This window comes from Apis laboriosa, unplaced genomic scaffold, assembly GCF_014066325.1.
Source record: "Apis laboriosa isolate Shangri-la unplaced genomic scaffold, ASM1406632v1 scaffold63_cov154, whole genome shotgun sequence".
NCBI classification, from domain to species: Eukaryota; Metazoa; Arthropoda; class Insecta; order Hymenoptera; family Apidae; genus Apis; species Apis laboriosa.
This window is the reverse complement of record NW_025223982.1, coordinates 1-23,177: the sequence shown is the minus strand read 5'-3', so window position 1 is coordinate 23,177 and position 23,177 is coordinate 1. Positions and strand designations below refer to the sequence as shown.

The 23,177-nt window shown below is 34.3% G+C and overlaps 1 protein-coding gene and 1 long non-coding RNA gene across 12 annotated transcripts in view; one reads left to right on the top strand and one right to left on the bottom strand.

The window, feature by feature from the left end:
• The window catches only part of LOC122718390 (actin-binding LIM protein 2), a 30,139-nt gene extending 9,766 nt beyond the window's left edge, over positions 1 to 20,373 (bottom strand). For 2 of the 11 annotated variants that reach the window (XM_043943396.1, XM_043943401.1), the window contains exons 1-5: positions 13,827 to 14,304; positions 3,052 to 3,212; positions 2,445 to 2,610; positions 1,350 to 1,587; positions 366 to 684 (exon numbers count right to left, since the gene is read on the bottom strand). In XM_043943396.1, the coding sequence (XP_043799331.1) occupies positions 366 to 684; positions 1,350 to 1,587; positions 2,445 to 2,610; positions 3,052 to 3,212; positions 13,827 to 13,917 (975 nt within the window). In that variant the 5' untranslated portion in view covers positions 13,918 to 14,304. Of the gene's footprint in view, positions 1 to 365; positions 685 to 1,349; positions 1,588 to 1,676; positions 2,611 to 3,051; positions 3,213 to 13,826; positions 14,305 to 20,211 lie in introns of those variants that run through there. The other 9 variants (XM_043943392.1, XM_043943393.1, XM_043943398.1 and 6 more) reach the window with 6 other exon arrangements.
• LOC122718391 lies at positions 15,225 to 16,238 on the top strand. Its single transcript, XR_006347369.1, has 2 exons — positions 15,225 to 15,700; positions 15,825 to 16,238. It is a non-coding gene; the product is annotated as an uncharacterized LOC122718391 (long non-coding RNA).
• Positions 20,374 to 23,177: the final 2,804 nt, after the last annotated feature.

Here is a 23,177-nt window from a genome sequence, read left to right as displayed (position 1 = left end):
GACGTATTTAATGATCCATGACTATCGTGATTACAGGGGGAAAAAAATGAATACTAAAATAGTTATGAATAATCACAAAAATAAAACAAATGATGAAACAAATGCAATGATCTGTACACAGACACGAATGTACACGTATGATACAATATTTTACAAAAACTAAATATAATACACAGTTGGCCAGTTCCGATTCAAAAATTCGCGGTAACGAATTATAAAAATAAAAAAGAAATCGCGACTAATATACGAATCCTATTTGACTGCTCATCGATCGACTGAAAGTGACCGTAACATCGACGGAAGTAGTCGGACAGTCGATGACCTTAATTGAACTTCCGACTTTCCTCCGATCCCCGCTATCTTACCTGCATCTCCGATGCGCTGCTGGAAATCCGTTCTGATTCTCGATGCTGTGGCGTGTGAGCTTCTCCGTGGCCGTTCACGATACCATTGGGTCCGCTAGGACCCGGGCCACAACGGGGATGCCAAATGGCAGCGCCCTGCAAGTACATCTCCTCTCCATCGCCGAAGGGATCGCCACACTTGGTGCAACGGGCACAAGTCGGGTGAAAATGATGATTGTCACCTGCCTGCAGCACCTTTCCGCTGATGTAACGATTGCAATAGGCGCATTTCACACCGAACAATTTCTGGTAATCCTTCTCGCAATAAGGCACCCCGTCTCTGTCGATCAAAGTCGAGGAATTTCGTTCGTTCAAAGAAGCGCGTTTGTTAGATAGTTTAGATAAGCGCTAATAGTTGGGTCTAATGAGTCCTAACTTTCTCCGATTCTAATCTAGACAAATCCCTGATTGCTCTAACTATCAACTAAAAATCAGCGAAATTTCAACTCATTTCTCGACTTATTTTCTAGACCGTACTTTCTCGGGTTTCTTTTTCGTCTAATACATTAAATATAAAAGTAATTTCTTCTATTCTTCCAAGATTTCACGAGTTATACGATTTTCAACTGAAATCTTTCGACAAGATCAAAATGAAAAATAAGTAAACGTACTGGAATGTACGAGTTGATGAGAAAGTTACGTCGGTTTTTCATTCTGAGATTAAGATAAACAATTTTAAATAAATGGAACATTACGCGCGTTGGATGATCGCAAAATATTCTACTTTCGTCTGAATTTTTAGAAATTAATTTACATAAAGCAATTCTTGCATTTCTGTTTTCCAATTACAAAATTTATAATATAAATTTTAGAAGAATGATTTCAATTTTTTTTGATTGACAGTATCAATATTATTTTCCCAATAATGAAATATTTAACGCAATAATGTAAAGGATAATAATGCAAATATAACTCGTGCTAGATTAGAACGATATATTTACTCACTTTCCCATATACTCTCCATGAAGGACGGTGTCACAGCTGTGACATTTTAAACACCATACGTGCCACTGTCGATCGAGAGCTACCAAAGCCTGACCTTCTCGTAATTGGTTTCCACAACCAGCGCAGGCACCGGGGTCGGAGGGCCCGTCTCCGGATCCTCTGGTGGCCGAGCTATTCCCGATTGGCGTCGAGGCCTCTCGGACAGGGATACCGACGCATCGGTGGCAAAGAGCTTGACCTATAGACAACGCTCTGTTAGTTGAGATTGGACAGATCCGGTCGACGATCCGCATACGCTCCGCATTGTCTTTTATTCGAGAAACGAACCATAGATCCCGTATCTTCGCGGCTGATTCATCGTTGCAACGCGCAATACCAACGGTAGAAAAGGAGAAGCGTTCGTCCATTCGTTGTTTTCTCTTCGCGTATAAATAACCGATTCCAGCTTCGCCGATCGATACGATCGATCAATTTCTCACGGTAATCGGTAAACGTGCTTCCAGTTATCGTCTCGATTTTCTTGGAACGCGCGTACGCATCCTTCTAATCGAAGAGTTCAAAGATCGAGGATCGAAGCTGCACGCAGTAGTATTGTCTTATTTGCGGTATCGTTTAAAAATAAGCGGCATTATCGTTGTCCTCGACCGGCCAGATCGATACAACAACGGTGGTAGAAGATGCGCATAAATATTTGCACGAGGAAACAATGAGGAGAAGCGAAACGGAGCAAGTTTAACTTGCGATACGCTCGTTTCGACGCGTGCGTATTTTTAAGCGTTCACCGCGTAATCGTTACAAGGCCACGTGAGCGTAACCTCGCTCACGATACACCTAAGTGGTAATTTGCCTTTAACAGGTTTACCGGTACTCCAATTCTGACGATCGAATCGCAACCAGCGAATCTTCTCGTTCTCCTTTCGAGTTTAAACCGGATTGTCCTCGCTCAAGTATGATTTACAATTAGAAATTACGATTAGACTCGATTAGGTTTTTTAGGAAGTGCAGTATTTAACAAGTATCTTGCCCATCTCGATGGTTTTCTTTCTGAAACGATTTATTAAAACGGAATGTGAATAATTTCGATGGGAAACGCACCTTGGACGAGGGAAACCTTGGTCCCCTGTCCGAGTAACGGTTGTCTGCATCGTTGGCAATGGAAACAGTTGGGATGGAAGGCATGCTTGTCTCCGGCAGTGACCACGTCGCCCTCCACGTATTCTCCACAGCCCGCGCACTTCGTTCCCCACCGTTCCCTGTAATCCTGAAAAATTAAGAAGCCCACACGATCGTTACGAGCGATTCGCCAGACATCGCATCCCGGAGCGAACGCGAGAAATATACCCTTCTCAACGATCTTCGCAGTCTCGTTTGTCATCGCATGGAATGGTTTATTTGCGCACCAAGATAAAACCAAGAGGAGATTGAGGAGGAACGACGAGAAAACTTTGCAACGAATTTTACGCGCGATTTTATCGAGACTTTTTGAAATTGTTCGAGGTGATATACCGTTTTATCGCTTCTTCCGAATGTTTCGAAGTAAAACAACAAAAAAAAAAAAAAAACTTGAAACGAAAGAAGGAAAATAAAGAACGAATCTATTTATCGCGATTCGCGTTACGCGCTCCATACACAATCGAGATTTTCTCGGTTTTTATAAGGCTTTTAACGTAACTTTGATTTCTTATTTTTTATTTTCCAGTACCTTAGTGCAATAGTAAGAGCCCTCGCGCGCGAAAAAACCACCCTGCGCTAAGCTCGCGTTACATTGAGCACACTTGAAACACCCTATGTGGAAATACTTGTCCTGCACTCGTAGTACCTCCCCGCTGCACTTCTTCTTACAAGACTGGCAGAATGTTTTACCTGTAACGAAAAATAGTCGGGATACGCAACTTGTAATGTATACATAACATAAGTGCATCGGGAAAAAAAATATTTAAAAATAGAGTGTACGATAAGACAAACATTTGTCACTGTGTAGTCTTAAATGAATGAATGCTTATTCAACAACTCTCGAACAGATTTTCAAGAACTCTGATTGTTTCCAATCAAACGATATTCTTAAAAATTTCACGTTCACAATTTTACAATGTGTGCCTTCATGTACTTCGATCTCCATAAATATTCTTAGAATTAGTTCAACGCAAAGATTTCATCTCTTCCGCTCATTCCTCCATCGCTCGTCATCATGCCGCATTCGAAGGTCAGTCACCCCGTCACAGCCTACTAGATATAATCTGATTCACATTTATCACATATCAAAGCGGCAAAAAGAAAGAAGAGAAAAATTGCTACGATCGCAAATACGGATCAAAGTTCAATTCGAATAGAACTCGGCCGCACGACATTCGATTCAAAACGAGTCATATTCTACGAGAATCAAGATGTACGATAGAGATCTTAAAAATTAAAACTTTCTTTATACCAATAGCCAAGATTGCATTCGATGAAAAATGATTAACGAGTTATCCTCTATCCGATTGCCAGATATTTTTATCACGATCACGAAATGCCACGAAAAGTGACGGGAGTATTGTTCTGTGATCACGTTTATTAAGCTTAATACCGTGCCACCAATTTAATTTATCAATCTTAGTTCGAGGGATACCCATGCCAACATGCAACGAATGTCGTTCTTTCAACGGATCTAAAGCAAACGAGTTGTTCCAAAGGCTTTCGTGCACCGAAAACACGACGTCTGGTCTCGTTATCATCGACCATTCATTTGTGAGACGTTCTGTTCGCGTGGAGAAAGGAAATCTCTTGTCGGTTTAATCTTTTATCTACGATCGTCGTATCTTTCGGTATATAGCTCTCGCAAACGAATATGTACTTTCTCCTTTTACTTTCTTTTCTATCGATATCTTTTAATCGCGTAAAAAAAGGATATCCCGAATTTTTTTGCGAACCAATTCGAGCATCTTATTTAAACTCGATTTTTTAATTTTACTTTTTACGTTAATTAATAAGCAGATAAAGTGAAACAACTCGTGGATTTTATGCCTCTCTTCCGTATAATCTGTTTCCGCGGATGTTAACAAGAAACGTTAACATTCTCGTTGAATCTACGATTTCCTTCCGAGAACAACCGTTGATCTTTATCATTTGTGATTCGTAGATCTCTAATTGGATCATGGTAATATCGATGATATTTCTGTATTATATACACATACCAAATACCTATCTTTCCAATATTCGAGCATTTACAATTCGGAACGGTAAAATAATCAAACGTTGAATACCGAACGGTTACGAGAACGATGAAAATTTAAAACGATTCTCCGCGTCTTGAAATTCCAATTATCTCTCCCGCGATCAAGCACGATTTCTCTTTTACGATACTACCTTTCTACCAAGCCTAATACGCCAACAATTACTATTATATTTTTTTCTCCACCGATCATCTTAAAAATCGAGAACAAATTTAAATCGATTTATATCGCAAGTGGATTGAGACTTGATTTTTAAAATATTTGAATCCTAAAAAATAATTTGCGATATTTCAAAACTCTATGAAATCTACCAGAATGATCATCTTTTCCAAAAGATATCTATATTGTCGAGAATTAAAATTCTAACTTTGACTTCTCGAGCTCTTACGAATTAAAACAAGTCTAAACTCTGAACACAAACGAACAATTTCATTATCATTAGTTAAACAAAGATAAACAAATATTGTCGCAACATTCTCGTAAATTTCTCGTTCAAATTACTCTTCATTCAAGTTTCGAGACTTTCAAATTACAAAAATAGATTCGAGAACTCGAAATTTTTCGAGTGATCCATTCTTTAATTTAAACGAAATATTTCTCCAAAAGTTTTAAGAATTTTTCTTCGATATAATCGAGGAAACTGCCTGTTGTTCCACTCACGCACGATCCATCGATCGATCGACCGATCCGACAAAAGATGCTCGTGTTTCTGGCGGCGCTTAATCAATGGAGTTTGGTGTAATCGGCACGCGGTGCACGTACCGCTCGAATATGGCGCGTTACACGCGTAATCCGCTCGTCGTGGAATTTCTAAAGCGTGACTCAAAGCCTGCTTACCGCGTGTGTCAACGTGTCGTCTACGAACGACGACAAGGAGGGGGGAAAAAAAGAGGCAAGAAAATGAGAGAACAACAAAGAGAGAAAAAAATCGTAAAAGGAGAAAAAAAATAGAAAGATGAAGAAAAAAGCGGTTCGAGCACTTGTCGGAGTGCTTATGCTTACGCCGTGAGCCGCGTATCGAATCCAGGTGAAGGTCTGACTCTTTTACTCGTGGTCGAAGCGGTCGAGCCAGGTGTAGTCACCAATGCGCTCGTGAATTTTTAATGGATGAAATGAAAAAAAAAAAAATCGGTCGAAAGAATTTATTGCCATCGTTGATTGGCCAACGTACGAAGAAAAGATTTATCGCGATTCGAATTGATTCGAGTTGTTCTTCTTATCCGGTTTTACGACAATTTTCAACGTCCACCGTTTTCCATTCGCTCAATGGATTCGGATATGGATAACTCGACTTCCAATTATTATTCTCGCGCGATGCAAAAAAAAAAAAAATCTCGAGCCGGTTTTTACGTTAATTGGACGATCGGTCGATACGATAGTTAAGATCGCACGAATCACCGTGTTCTCTCCGTGTCGATCGTAATTAACGCTCAAGAGACGAGGTGGTCCCCTTTGCGCGCCTGGTCCACGATGAAACCTCTTGATAGAGCGTTCAAAAGAAAGTTCCCTCGAATAAGAAGGAGAAAACGCAATAGGATCGACGATCGCGTAACGAAGCGGTTACGTGGCAAGATTCGATCGGGTTTTTTTTATATCGGTATGACCTGGCGTGACCCAGACGAGACACCTGCGGCTCGATTGCGTAAAAGTTTGTGGACAGTCTCGTGTGATCGATTAACTGGCAAATGTTAAGCGCCATTGACGTGGAGTCGAGCGTTGTAATTTGCGAAGATTGTGAGAAGTCGAGTGTATTACGACGCTTTGTTGAAAATCTAGGACATGCTTGGGCGTAGTGTTCTCCATAAATCAAGTTTTACAATGCTTCGTTTATCGTTAGATATATTATTTTCCTTGCGGTCAAGAAATTTCTAACGTGTTGCACTCTTACAATACGATTTTAGATTTGCAAAAGCCTTCGAAATTTTTAAAATGATGTCAAAGGGTATTTACAAGGATTCGTTCTAAATATCCTTTAGCGTAGCCGCCTTCTTTTCTCCTTAAGCCAAAAATAAATTTCCTCATAACTCCATATTCTCCGATACCATGCATATGGCGTCAATTCCTCCAAGTTTATTTCAACGTAGCCTGCTACTTCTAACTCAAAGGCAGAAACCTTTGTGTTTAGACAAGCTAAAACTAGCTACCAACTGACGTAACAACACGATCTATCACCTATCTACTCTCGTATCATCTCGAAAGAGATAAAGGCTGAAATAACAGATACATATATATGTACGTTCTAATATACCCGAGATATATCCTTGGTTACGCAACATTCGATTCTTTTTTCTTTTTTTTTCACATTATTTTTTCCATTTTAATATCCGGTTCCCGGTGTACAATGACGAATAAGAAAACGGCCACGAGCGTTCTTCTTTTCTCTCTGCCAGTCTGGAACGACTGGCGAAGGCGTTAAAGGAAATAACAGAGCGATCGTCACACGACTAGTTCGAGTGACTCACGCCAGAATTTTTTCTTCGTTTTCCCGGTTCCGTTTCACTCGCGATGAAATGAAACGTTCTTTTCCTCGCCCCAGGAAACGCACCGATGTTTCAATCAAATGTTTTAAGAAGAATCGAGAAAATTCGAATTTACCCGAGGATGCTAATTGTTAATGCCAATATTTCATCGTTAATTTATATTCGAGGAGAATAAGGAGAAAAACACGTTTACTTTGAATATTTGTATAGAACGTGTTTATCGCTTCATTATCATATTCCTCTTTTGCTTTTTTAAACGACCTTGCTTGCTCGTATACGTTAAAAAATTGAACAATCACCTATTGTGATCAATAATCTTCAATTATTATAGTACAAATAGATCATGAGAATTCGAATTAAATTCGTAGCTTAATTACAAATCGCTTAAATTTAATTAATATTCCACGTCTCAATTGAAAACCACTAGATGCTAACTACTTGTAAAATAAAATGGTTTAATCCAAACTGTTGCGAATTACCAACAAACGACTTATTCGAAATACCAATTGAGGATAAAATCCGGTTAGATGAAAAACGATTGCACGTTTGCGTGGCAACCTCGACGATGTTTCAAGTTAAAATTACACTCCGTAAGGAGTTTCCCATGTGTATGATCAAGAACAAGGTCTGAAAGAGCGGAGTCAACGGGTCGTTCTAATTCAATGATTCGATCCCCCGTCAGAAGTCTCTTCGTTACGTTATCGGTTGTTTTGAACGCGAAGAAATCTCTCGTTCCCTCTTCCTTCGTGTATACACAATCCATAAATTGCCGTCTATCAGTTGAAGCATTGTTACGTGCGAAAAAAAAAAGAGATTGCGACAATGGACGGTTCATCGACGAGAAAAGAGGATAGGCTGGATTATCTTTTTAGAAGACGATCGATCGACCGTTATGCAAATAACTCAATTTCCGTCCCGAGAATCGCGAAATTGTTCGCGGTCGTGGAATGCGATTAACCGAGGTAATCCACTTTCTCGTGGTCGATGGGTAATCAGGTTCCTTTCTCCCCTGGTTGGAAGAAAAAAGCGGCCACGAATCGTGCGTGACTTTCGTACGTAAGTCTCGCGTGCTGACAGTCGGGGCGATGTCATCATCGGGACAAAAATACGAGATGATTCAAAGGTGAGATCGCAGGATTCGGCGGGTTATCGTTTCACAGCTAAATGGAAAGTCTAATATATATTTTAATAGCTCGCGTCAGTGTAAATTTTGATACGTATCACCGTCCCGAGAAAATTATATTTTTAAATATAGAGATACGTGGAATACGGAATAAAAGTAATAATAGTTTATTTGTAGACCATACAGCGTGGTAAGAAATAATTATAATAAGAAATAATTGACCGTTGCGATACGAAAGAGGAAAGACTATATGTACACGTGACGCGGTTTGATGTATCGTTTTAATCGTTATGATATGTAACTTCTTAACGCAATAAATTTTGGAAGTTTAAAAAGATATCTCTTCGAATTAAATTCGTATCATTTTTGAATCAGCTTGTACACACATACGACACGCGACCCGAGCAATTACATCGCGATGAGTGTATTAAATACGTATCAATTTGTCAAAGGATACGTGACTTTTTTCGCAACGGCGAGACGATGAGTCTCGTTTTCCGGAAGTATAAATCAAGCTTTCTCGCTCGTCTCATTTAACTTCGTTTAAATACCGCGCCAATACGCCGAGTCGTACTCCAACTTATATTAAATCGCGAGTCATGTTCGCTACCGAGCTAATGTTCGCTTACTGTCAAATTTATCGAGAACTCGAAATCAGATAATTTCTCGGCAAACAATTTCTTCCACGATTATTGAAATTATCGCGATCGAATAGAGATTTTAGCCTTATCAGTTGATTAGATTAAAAACGTATCGAAACGACGAGAATATATAATTATCCTCTGTTTACAGAATCGCTTGTTTTTCCGTCAAGCGTTCACACCGCGACTTTAAAAATATACGATGACATCACGCGACGACCGTATATTTGACGTCATCGTGCTGTCACGTGAGTTAGAACAAGTCCCGTATAATTCTACGTGTGTATTTCTTTGCGAGCCATTTTAATTGCTTATAGGAAATCGATGACAATTTTCAGCTATCCGTTGATAGCGATAGTTCGAACGTATAATGGTGCACGACGATATCGAGAAATAATTTCGCCAGGAATTATTTGCGGTTCGAAGTTGATGAATATCTTCTATAGAGTTCAATTTCCAGATTTCAATGGGCAATATTGAGAGTTTGGTATGAAACTTGTTTACCAGAAACTTCGATACGAGATGCGTTTCTCTTTAGAACGAATAGAATTTAGAACTCGAATTGAAACGACACACCTTCGACTATGGTGGATACGCGATACAATTGTAACTCAATACTAACTTTCGATCGATTATTTGTTCGATATTAATCGTTTGTGATATCAACAATTTATTTAATATTTATTATTCCAACTTTTTTATATTTAATAAGACATATTTCAAAAACTTGCCACAAATTGGAAATGAAAATTTCTTTTACGTTATATAATATCTTGATATCTTCGCTGAATATCTATATATAGATATACCTTCGTTCAATTGCACGTAAAGAATATATCCGATATGATAAAATCGAAAAGAATCGAATCGATATAATGTTAAGCGCAATTCGACACGAGACCGCGAAAGGTTAAAGATTCTATTTTACTATCTGAGAAAGATCAAAAGATCGTATAAATAAAAGCGCAGTAGAATCTTTTGATTTAACTCTTTGACGTAGCAACTAGATGTTATTCGTTGAATCGTACTTGAACAAGCTTACTTCAAGTCGTTTATTTTCCTGTTATTGCCGTGGTACCATTGAAACGAGAAGGATACTTCAATAAACTATGGAGCCCCGTTCCATTATTACCATGAAACCATTAATGGCTTATTACCGATGTAGTAGTTACGATGACAATCGTAAGAACGAAATAATAGAAAGATTAACGAATACAAATATGTAAAGTACATAACAATATAATACATTACAGTGATGATCGAGGACCTTTGCCCGTATTTACCATTCGCAATGAATAACCAAGTCCACGTTCCGTCAGGAAGCACGAAAGACACACCTATACACTTTGTACAACTGTTCCAGAACACTATAACATCCCTTATTAGAATAATTGGATAGACCAGCTACAAACTATGCATACCACCGTTAGGGAACAAGAAATCTCGTTCGCGAGGAATCTGAAACGACCTCATTCCGATTCTAATCCAAAGCAACGATAAACAACGATAAGCAACGATAAAACGGACGAGAGACGTTTGAAAGCATTCGTCGTTTTTTCGCCGAAATTGGGCCACGTTCGTTCATATTTTCTACGATATTATATTAGCGATCCTCGCGCGTAACGTTTTGCAATCGCGAGCACGAGTGCTATTTCTACGCGAAGGATGTAGAAACGTGCTTTAATAATCTTGATAGAAATTTCTGGCGTGGAATTCGCCGCGTTGATAACGCGCGAACCGGTAAGAGTTCGTAGGAGGAGATCAGAATTTTTAATGAACGATGATCAACCGGATCCGGCAAGTTGTGACACCCACTCGAGCTCTTATTCTTTATTTCTTCTCCGTCTTTAAAATCTTTTATACGAGTCGATTCACGTCCGATCGATCGTGATGATTTCGTTAAACGATTTAACACGAGGCAATTTATTAAGGTAAATAATTATACGCGCTTGAAATAGAGTTCGGGGAAAAAAGAGAAGTTGCGTAATTGCGGTTCATCCACATGCGGATCGTCCCACATGCAACGGAACCCCGACACGGTATATATTAATATAATTCATAATCTTGTTTAAATGGGATGTCACGAAACCGTGTTTCCAGGTTACTGAAAATCTCACCCGAAATTCTGTGTTATTAATTCTGTGGTTCAACGACCTGGTCGCGTACTATATTTTTCAATGCATCGTTTATTCGACGTGCCATTAATCGTTTCATCTTAACGAACGATGGTTGTTGAGGTATAAATACATGGACTGGTTTAGAATCTATTTAATCTCATTAAGATACGTGTATGTAGTACGCTCATATAATTGCAAGGGATGAACAACGACGTAGGGAGGGTTACTGGAAGGTTCGTATAAACATGACCTGATTAATTTTTCTGCAGTATCCATTTTTATTATAAGATACACCTTTGAATAAAGAAACCAATAATAAATAATCAACTTTACTCTCTCGATTTCATTCCCTAAAGTAGGTCAGAGTAACAATAAAACAGAATGCAAAGTGAATGACCTCCGACAAGAATCTCGAGAAAATTAATCAACTCCTGAAGGCAACGAAGATGTACACGTCCAGAGAAAAGAAAATTTTGGATTTCTCGTATATATTTTATACCGCTTTATTTTATCGATCGTTGATCGACACAACGATGTTCGTTCTGTATTAAATAAATCAATTGATCGTTTCACAATATTAGATAATATTACAGTGATCGATGAAACCACTAAAAACTTCACGGATTTTTTTTTTTCTCGTAAAGGAAGGAAACCGGTTTAGTTAGATCTATGATATCGTACGATTCAACTCGTAATCCATCATCGAGAATAACGCGTTTCACATACGTTCCTCTCCGCTTCGGTATGTTAATATGATTCATAAATGGTTTAAATAGGATGTCGCAAAGTGGGGTCAAACACGACGACCCTTAAGTGGCTAGATCTTTCTCTCAATGCACTTTGGGTCACACGCGATCGGTCAACGATTGTACGTATTTAATGAATTTTTAGGGATCGTGGTCAATCGTTAATCATCTTTCGAACGCAATTGAAATCGTGATTTGATATTTTTATAGAAGAAAACTGGAAAAAATATGAAATATTTCCAAGAAAATATTTTACAAGAATAATTAATACCATTATTTAACATCATTCTTGTGTCGAAAAGTTACTTTCTTGTTCTAGATTCTAGTATTTTTTCAATTTTTACTACAACTGCGAGTAGACAAAGATTCCAGCGTTTGAACGTTATCAAAGACCAGGCTTTTAATAGCTCATTCTCCGCTTATCGGTATTTTTGCACGCCCTATCTAATCGCATCAATAATATAACAAAAAAAAAAAAACGCTATTAAATCGTTCGTTACGATTCGATGAGAATTCAGGCCAATATTATCATTACTAGTCGATTAATATTCGATTTCAAAACTATAGCTATTTAGTAAAATTTAATATAATCTTTATAAAAAAAAAAAAAAAAAAAAAGACGAAAGAAAATAGATCGATACCACGTTAATTAAAAAGATGCATTGCGAAGAAAATATGGTAATCATTCGTTGCTTATGCAACAGGATGTAATGAGTCTTTTGTGTGCAATTAACCGCATCATAGCTATGTGTTACAACTATTTAATAATGTATCGAACATCATTGAATGGTAGCCCACGAGAAACGAATGCACGAAGAATTGAATTACAAAGTGGCCTGCATACCGCTTAACTTTCATCGAGGCGTTGTCGAATGATTAGTGAAACGATATCGTGATAATTATAAACCGTTATGCAGAGAAGTCACGTGATCTTATACATATATCTCTCATATTTCTCATATTTCTTTGATTTCCATTAATTTTCAATAAAAAAAAAAAAAAAGAAAAGAAAAAAGAAAAAATATTACGATAGATATCAAACGATGTTTCTCTCGTAAGAAACAATCGAATATCACGATGATGAATTACGAAACTATGATGGAATACGAAAATTATCTTAACGAGAATATTCTATAAAGTGACACAAAAGTAAAGAAAGAAAAAATTGAAACAAAAAATTAAAGAATTTTGAAAATAAAAACGATATAGAAATTTATGATTTCATCTCTGCATCATTCTATTTAAGGAACAAGAAAGTTCTTTCTCCTTTCTCGAAGTTTTCATTGGTGATCGTTCTCTGCTTAAAGATGCATCGATCGTGTCTGAACGGTCACGTTCTTTTTGCTGGTCACGTCACGAACATCGGAGGGAGAAAATCGTGACGAGTCGTTGGAGGAAATGGCGGAAAGAAAGGGATCGTATCGATGAACTTTTCGCGTGTCAGTGAGCAAACTCAAAGAAAAATATCTCAAAGATTAGACAATCGACCGTTATCTAATAATTCTTTCTTTTTTCAAGATCTGCTACTTGTCGTTCTAATCTCTTTATCTAATTGTCTGTTCGATATCGCACTTTTATCCTATTGTTCCTTGAAATTTAAACTCGTTTAAAATAAAATTAAAATTTTGCCTATGTTATCTAAGAATCATGTATGATATCACGCAGTCATTGAGCATTACATTTTCGCAGTTCGCTACAATTACTTTCGTCTATCGTGAGTGATTAATTAACGCGGATGACGTTACACGAAATTCAAGGTCTCCGATAGACACTCGAAACGAAATCATAAGACCTAAATCGTTAAGTCATTGTTCTCGAAAATTTTCTAGAAATATAGTTTCTTACGTTAACGTATCTATAATATTTTTGTTGGAAAATTTAAAAAAAAAAACATTATATTCTAAATCTACGAATCTTATTATTAACCTTTTTATCGAAAAAAAAATTTCTAGAAGAAATTCCAGGTAGAATTGAACGACAACAATCGCAATATCACGAAAAAAAAAAATAATTACTCGAAGCATCCATCATTCACGACTTCAAACTCGTTTATTTTATTCCAAACATTTCATTTCCTTCCTTAAAATATTATCCGGCACAATTTCCACCCTAGATTGTCTCGAGCAGCAGTTTACCCGACTCGAAAAGAACTCCTTACCCCTTTTCAACTGTTTCTGCTTGAGTTCCTGGTCCCTCTTGACCCCGTTACTTTCACTCGCAATAAAATTTTCGCTCGTCTTCGACTTCATTATACCGGTTGGTTGTGACGATTGCGTAACACTCGCAGTAACGCCACAACGAGAACTACACCTTTCTTTTTTTTCTTTCTTTCCGTATAGACCACGATAAGATAATCGATATGTATCACGATTGGGAATGTTTTTATCGGCTAATTTATCGTTCGATACGATATTTTACGAGAATAAAAACTATAACGATAGAGATCAAAAATAAAATTCTTCTATTAAAAATAAGAATTTACGATTTTAACACACCTCGCGACACGTTGAAATATTCACACGAATGCTCGCGGCGATAAATACATGCGATCACGAGTTCGAGACGCCCGTAAATACGATATAAACAGCACGAGCGCCGATCGCCGACTGACGATGAGCGGCGAACGATCGAGACCGGAGGCGCTGAGGATTCGTGCGTCGAGTTCCGATTGTCAACCACGATTGACATTTACTTTTCACGGCCGTTCCTATACGTTATGATTGCACGCATGCATCACGAATAATCACGATCCATACCGAAAATATAATATAATACCTGTATGTATCGATCGCGTCGATCTTACCGATTAATTTGTCCCGCTGTAAATGGTGGCCTTTGTCTCTTCATAAATCGATCGAATTATATAACTTGATATAGTTCGATAATTTTCTTTTCCGTGAACGTAGAATAAAGATGATACTTTACAAGTTAATTTATAAAATAAATCTCAATGTTAATCCTTGCTACGTTAAATATTTAGTTAAAAAACGTTTAACATTATAAAATTATATATTATAATTAAAATTCGCAGAAATAATAGAATGACGCGTGTACTTTTAATTAGAAATTGTTTTTAATGGAAGGTTTATTAATGGAACGTGAGCTGTTTCCAATCAGTATGCAGCTATATTTAATCTCCCGATATCTCAAGGGTTATTTAGAAATAGTAGTACCTTGAACCATATTTCTATTCTTTTATTCCCTTTTTTTCTTTAAATATCTCGCGATAACTTTTTTTTTTTAACTGTTCAATAATTATCTTATTTAAGGGATAAGCCTGATATCGGGTATATTTTACAACGATGCTGTGATTAATTCTTAAAAAGGGTGCGCCTAATCGTTTTTTCGACCGTCTACATGCGAAGGTCATCGCGATATACGATCGTAAAGTAATCAAGGTTGGTGAAGAAATCAACGTGCTAGCAACGATAATAACGCATCGTTATCAATTAATTAACAATGGAAAACAACACGGTGAAGTCTTGCTTTACAGTTCTCATTCACGTTTCTTAGTATTGTTTGCACGATCGAGTCACGTACGGTAACAACAAAATTCCGCAACGAAGAAGAAGAAACAGTATCGTTAGGTCGAGGACTATCAAATGAACACGTAAAAGAGTTTGCATAAATTTCTGTTTACCTTCCTCGATAAGGAACGAGTAGAAACTTATATTACGTGCAATTTTAATCAGTTTGTATGCACAAATTACGAAATTCGAATTATATTGAATTTACCGATTTTTTTGAATCATTAAGATTAACCAAATTCTGGAGTAATTGGATCATTTCAATAGGATTTAAATTTTCATTGAATGAAAATTTATGATCAAATTCAATTTTTTTTTGTCTGAAAAAAAAGGGAATCAAGGATGAAAACAAGATCGAAATAATTAATCATAGTTCGTACACAATACGAGTATGTTTTATCTCGAAATCAATTACGCGATAGTGTTATTATGTTACCAGTATGTGCATCGAAAAGGAATTCTATACGACTTATCTGCTTTCAAATAGTGCTGGTATTTGTTACAGGTATATAGATTATGCGAATATCTTGGACTAAGACATTATTTATACAACGGTATTTGAAAAAAAATATTTTAAAGTGATATAAATCATCCCCGAAATAAATTATAATAGTAAATGATTTTTTTAGATCTTTGTATCGATATCATCAAACGTTTTAATAGAAATAAATTACGAATGAAAAAAATTAAAAAATTTCTTGCAAACTATGAGACAGTTTATGATAAATTATATTTGTTGAATACGTGTTGAATACATTCGCCGCACATGCCACATATGTACAGACATCTATAGGATGATAAAAATAGAAATGCGACAAAGATCCTCCATTTGCAGCATACAGTCAATTCATTTTGAATTTTTCTGATTTTTAAACCGATATTACAAGCTTCGAACTCTTCGGAGGAACTATACGTGCATGTGCGTTAAAGAAGAATGGAAAATCATGTGATTGCATACCACGAATTTTAAACTATTTTTACAATATTTTTTATTATATTGTCTCTTTTGTACCTTAAATAAATAAAGTGTAAAATCTATTATATCTATTTAAGTAAATTTATATCTATCCTTTTTTTTTTTAAAGAAAAATATTTTATATTTATATTACAATTTTGATAAGAGAGAAAAAAAGGGGGAAAATATATATATATATATATAAAAATAATAAAGCTCGTGGAAAGATTCGCTGAGGCATGATAGACCAGCACGCGGATCAGGAATGCGTGACGGCTAGTATCGTGCAACGAATCGAAGAAACGCGAAACGAGAGAGAAAAATAAGACAGCAACGCTTGATGCGCGTCGAGTGTCAATACCTGCGTGACTGAGTCACGTAGCGGCTTTTTAAGTTTGCTTTCTTGCCTCGTGTCTGTTATCGCAAGACCGCGGTTTAGACGATCAACCGGATCCTTTTTCGTAACTGGTATTCCTTCAAACAGTCGTAACTTTGATCGCCATTATCATGCGAATATCTCTCCTTAGAACGACGAAACTTCTACTTATTATCGGTAAGGATTATCCCGTATACTGGATATACTTTTAACAGATTGAACACATGCGAAGATTGTATAAAATTTTATAAGACGTCAATCCGTTTAAGTCACCGGAGGTGTCCAGTGACCGCAATTCTTCCTGCGTTCCCATTTTGTCGCGCACTTGTTTCCACGATAAGATAATTAAATAGGCTCGCGTAATTTTTTTCTTTTTTTCTACTTTTATTTCATGAATTCGATATGCATTAAGAAAAACATGCGAGAAAATAAAATGATCAAAATGATCAATAAAAATTAAATCTGAAACCTTGAGAATTTTTTAAATTACAATATGTAATTGTAATCATAGTACGAAATCGATTATATGAGATTGTGAAAACAGAAGAACAGGAATAATAAATTACTTATTGTTAGTAAAATTATAGTATATAGAGTAGCATTCCATAAAAAATGCAAAAATTTTCAAGTTAATATTTTAATTAAGAATCATAAATGCAAGTAAGAATGCAAGATTGTTTCGATACAACTTTCATTTTTTCTTCTTTCAACGTACTACTTTCTCTTGCTCTTTAAACGATTGTATATCAACTGTATATCCTGACATTTAGCATCGATTTTCGTATTAGAGATTTTAGTAACTTGTAACGATTATTAACGTTGCTTCAACAAAAAGGAAATACATTTGAAGAATTTAATACAACATACATATATTAATATCTTGAGATTTTCGAAGAAAAAATTTGTGCATTTTTTTTCTACCAATGGAATTTTCTACCAGCAGAAAAACGAGACAATATTCAAATGTAATCGTATCTGCTTATAGGATAATAAACAATATTTCGTCGCATTTCACAGGTTATATAACCATGGAGTTACGTTACATTCACTTCAGTGACTTCCTCGAAGGACCTCCTACCAATAACCCGAATACGGCAGGTAAAATATCGATTCGCATATATTCGAGAGAAAGGATTGAGAATTCGATGAGACTAATGTCCTTTGACCGGGATAAAGATTCTTTCTATTTTTGACTTTTTGCCAGAAACTGGTCAACTGTCACCTGCTACATTTAATAAAGTTGAATACTGAATTACTTGGAAAAATTAATTTGAAGATTGTACAACGATCATTTATCAAGTTTTAATTTTGGAAAGTAATGTTTGAAAATATATTAAAAAATACTATACCTTACATTGAATTGAATTGAAATATGATTTAATGATTGCATATAATTTTGTCTTTTCATCAAAATTCTTAATTTTCAAATGAATTTAATTCTTAAATAATAGTTAATGAATTATTTGACTTTTTCTCATATTTTATATGAATCGATACAATTGAAACACCCTATAAATACTATATTTCCTTGAACGCATATAATATATATAACTCACGTAACCGCAGAGGTCTCCCTCCTATCTCTTTCTCGAGATAGAAACATTGTTGCAGTCGGATTATTTTCAAAGCAAACGTCGGAACAGAACTCTTGTGAAAAAAAACCGATTCGTTCCACAATTTCAATTTAATTTGAATGCGTGAAATCACTTCCTTCTCGATTATTAATGGTTCATTACAGCTTCGCGATAAGATTCGAGCAATTGCATGATTCCACGTGCCATGAATTTACTGCAGTCAGATTTTTACTGATCGTTTATGCAAACTTCTATTGGTAAATGAAAAACGCAGGTCATAAAAACGCGCGCGTCCATGCCAATTTCGATGCATTTCATTCGATGGGATTGTCCCTTCCGGTTCTAGCGCAGCGTGAATCGAACACAAGGGGGGCAAGTATCGATCTGCAGCGGTTGCAGTTTCACTGAAAGCCGGCAACGGAGTTAACGACACTCTCCGAGGGTAGGACCCTTGTACCAAATGTATGTCAATATACAAGGGACGCAAAAGAAAAAAAAATCAATACCATTCGTCGATTGGTATATTATTTAAAACTCCTATTTATAATTCGGATGGAATACGCGCTAAATGAGGGTGCGAAAGATAACGTACATCGATTCCATACGAAAATAATTCCATATAAAACAGGTTATCGATTTTAAACGATTATTAAACTTCGAAATGTAGATTATTTATAATTATTTTATAATAAATTAGCTGTATAATTACATCGAAATATATATAAATGTGCTAAGTATGCGACAAAATTTAAGTATATATATATATATATATATTAATAATCATCGGTGTTTCCTGTAGAGATAATATCATATTCGAGGGAAGTCAATATTTAAAGGCAATAGACATGTATGGCGCCGTGCTATAGTTTAGAAAAAGCAGGACGATTCATTAAGCGTGTCACCGTATTTGCGTTTGTCCCATATATAGAAACTAATCTTGAATTTGTGTTTGAGAAATGATAAGCACGAATCGTTAATATATTTACATTGAATAGAATGAAATTGTATATTTAAATGTGTTAAAAAAAAAAATGAAATAATATGGAACGAAATTTGGATAGCGAAAAAAGAATAAAATGATAGCCTTTGTCACAGAATGGACACTGTAGTTCGTGAAACTCGCGTTGCAGTATATATTGTATATCTCGCTACTTCTCTCAGCACTGCATAGGTATTGAAGCGCATACACGACACATCGTGCGAGGTACGGTTGCGTGGGTAGAACGCATAATTGCACGAGCGTCCTCAGATACCGTCTTGAAATCGGTGCTACGCACGGACCACGCAACGAAGAGAATTCCACTTGAGTCGATATTTCAAACAATCGAGGAAAGGAATGCTTTTATGCTATGAAAAATGAATTTGTACGCATTATGTACTTATTATCTTACATTTATGGGAATGGTTTATAGAATTAAAAAAATTTCATGTGAACTAACGATAATATAGATTGTTTTCTCTAAATAATTTTATGAGAAAACTCTCATATATATTTGATGGTAAAACATCCGGGAATGCAAGAATTAACATTTCTATCTTAAACGCGTGGAATTACGCAACAATTATAACACGTTGAAAAGCCTGAATAAGACACGATACTTTGTTTCCTATTTCTGTTAAATCAATGAAGTTCGTAACAATGTGAGAAAAAAAAAGAAAAAATTAACTTTTTCATAAACTATTCTAAAGATGATGCCACTAGTAGCTTCAGCTGAAGATCGAATATGAGCCAGCACTGTTTGAGAATGCAGGTCATTCTCAAATAGCGCGAAAACAAAATGAACAGGAAAAACATTGGTGGAGGTTTATACGTCGAGAGCTTACCCTAGGAAACGTCAAACCGATGGATCTACCTATTTATAGCCCCCCGAGTGAGTTTAACGATACGATCCTTTCGGAAAACATTCGGTATGCTCATCACGAGGAAAAGACCATGAAAATTGAACAGAAACCGCATGATACAGGGGCGTACCCCGAACACGTTTTTCAACTCTTTGGCAACAGTAAACGAGCCACACACACATACATATACATTCGCCTCAAATAGAGAAGTTGCGGAGAGAGAGAAAAGCTAGCCGGCATTTAGTACTTGGTTTCCGCCTTTTACTTACCCATCTTTGCGACTGGCACGAGATATAATACTTCTAACGGCAGTTAGTCGCAGTCAATGAGTTACACGATCATATTATACCATTGGTCACAAATAGAAACAGCACGAAATTTCACTTAGGAAATCACGGAAAACGCAAGAGACCGTCTTACCACCGAACGCTCGACGTCCGACATTGTAGTGGCGAGCAAGCGTGACAATGCGCAAGCGCATCTGTTCTCTCATTACCGTATCTAAGATTCCAATCACCTAGTATTTCATGTAAGAAAAATTTCAAAAAAATTTTTTAATGTTTCATATAATGATTAAATTAAATAATCGTCTCTTTATCAATACCTACCTAATGTGTTTTAAAAGTTAGTAATAGACTAAATGAATAAATATAAAAAGATAGTATATAGCATAGTATACTAAAATCTTACATATGTAAGCAAAATGGCGCCAAACAAAAGAAATAAAAATAATATTTTTAAGTATCACTTCAGAGGAACAATGGGAAATATTGTGCTTTCAGTATGAATGAAATTTCGAAATTATGATTTATCATTTCAATTATTTCAATGGTTTATATAAATATAATCGAATATGAAATGTATATGTTACAAGATATATTATGTTAAATATATGTATATGTTAAATATTTTTTATTTATTTTTTAATTTTATAATGAATTTTAATTTTAATTTTAATCATTATTAATGTTGCAATCTTATTCTGAGACAAATCGAACAATATAATGTCATATTTTTCAAAATAAAGCGATTTGTCAATGAATGCAGAAATAGAATCATTTCTTACAAAATTTCGATTAATTTCAATAAATTTTAATAATTTAACATGTCAAATATTTAATATATTGTCACAATTTACATTATAATATTCGAATTATATTGTAATTTATTTTTAAAAATAAATAATATTACTTGAAAATAAATAAATTATAAATATAATGAATATTATTTACATTCTTTCAAAAATAATGTGAAGATTTAGATTGAATTTCAAACAAATTTAACTTGAAAAATATAATTAGATAATATAATTATGTAAAAAATATAACTAGTCTATCTAATAAATAATACATGATCATAATAATACATGATATAATATTTAATATAATTAAAATATACATAATCATATAAAATATTTGATATCAACATATAATAATATAAACTTCAAAAATATTATTGATTTATCTGTATTTTAATTAAATTAAATCAAATCGTAGAATTGATGTGTAATTTATATATTCCAACAACATATATTCAAAATTCATATTTCATAATCTGAAATATTGTTAAAAATTAAATACTTGCAAATAAAATCACAGACGAAGTGACAAAAACCTAATATAAAAGGCATTTCTTTTATTCTATATCTCAAAAACATTAGAATTTTTTCACTATTTTAATATCAATTTTAAGATTATCAATTTGTCTCAAAATAAGATTACAACATTAATAATGATTGAAATTAAAATTAAAATTCATTATAAAATTAAAAAATAGGTAAAAGAAATTAAAATTCATTATAAAATTAAAAAATATTTAACAGATATCTTGTAACATATATTTTATATTTGATTATACTTATATAAACTGTTGAAATAATTGAAATGATAATAATTTCACATATTATGTGTATTTTTTCCAAATTTTTCCAAGAACAAAGAAAAAAAAATGATAGAAGACAGATAAAATAAAAATTGAACATTCTGCGCCATCTGTAGCAGAGTAGATGAAATAATAATAGATAAAAATAGCAAATAGTAGAAAAAAGATAACGATAAAATAAGAATCGACTTTTAATGCCCTCTCTCGAATCGAAAAGATATCTCTTTAAAAGCAAGATAAAATATAATAAAAATTAGTGCCATCTGTTGAGTATAATATAATATTTTTAATATTCTAGAGATGGTGCTAATCTGCAATTCTTACCCAATCTCATTGTGTTTGCAAAGATGTTTTATCTTCAAGAGATGGCGCTAATAATCAATTCCTATATCACTTTTCAATGACGTATCTATTGTAAAAGATTCTGAAACAACCTTAAATACAATTTCAAAATTAATTAAGCACTTTATCTATTTTAAGAAATACGGAATCTTTTATCTACCTAAGAATTAAATAATATACTTATAAATTTTAAATATTAATCTAAAAAATTCTTTTTATAATTTTATTATATACATTTATTATTAATTATGGCATAAATGATATGTGGCTATTAAAAATGCAATTAAAGATTTGATTAAGAGTAAGAAACTTCAAAAATAATAAACGATTAGTAATTAAAGTGTAAGATACAAAATAAATATCAAGAAATAAGTTTTCATAAAAAAAGAAAAAAACATTAAACAAATTATTTATAAATCTTATCAGAAATTGAATCTACTTTATTTAATTTCATTATAAAAATTTGAAAAATTAACTCATGATAGAAAAAGAAAAATATATTCCTTTTATTTTATTCCATTAAAACTTAAAGCAGAATAAATATAACAGATATATTGAAAATCAATAATAAATAATTAATTTCTAGAAAATAAACATCAAATGTTGTTTCGCATTATCTAATATTTCCAATCATTTTTCTCAATTTATATTTAAAAAAAATATAATTATTGGAGTAAATATTGCAGTAAATTAAAAAATAAAAAATATTAAAAAATAAAAAATATTAAAAAATAAAAAATATTAAAAAAAAAATCAAATAATGCAAATATTGTTAGGTAATTTATATCTTTATATAAAAGATCAATAATAAAAAAAAATTAAACGATAATGACATTTTTAACAAACAATTTTAATAAGGACCGAAAAGAAAAAACCATGAAAAGATGAAAAAAAAAAAAGAAACCAGAAGGATTTAACTTTTACACATTAACATTAATGCAATTGAAATCCTTTCTTTCCGAACTATCTCAATTTAATTTCAGAATTCAATTTAATCCAGAATACATTATAA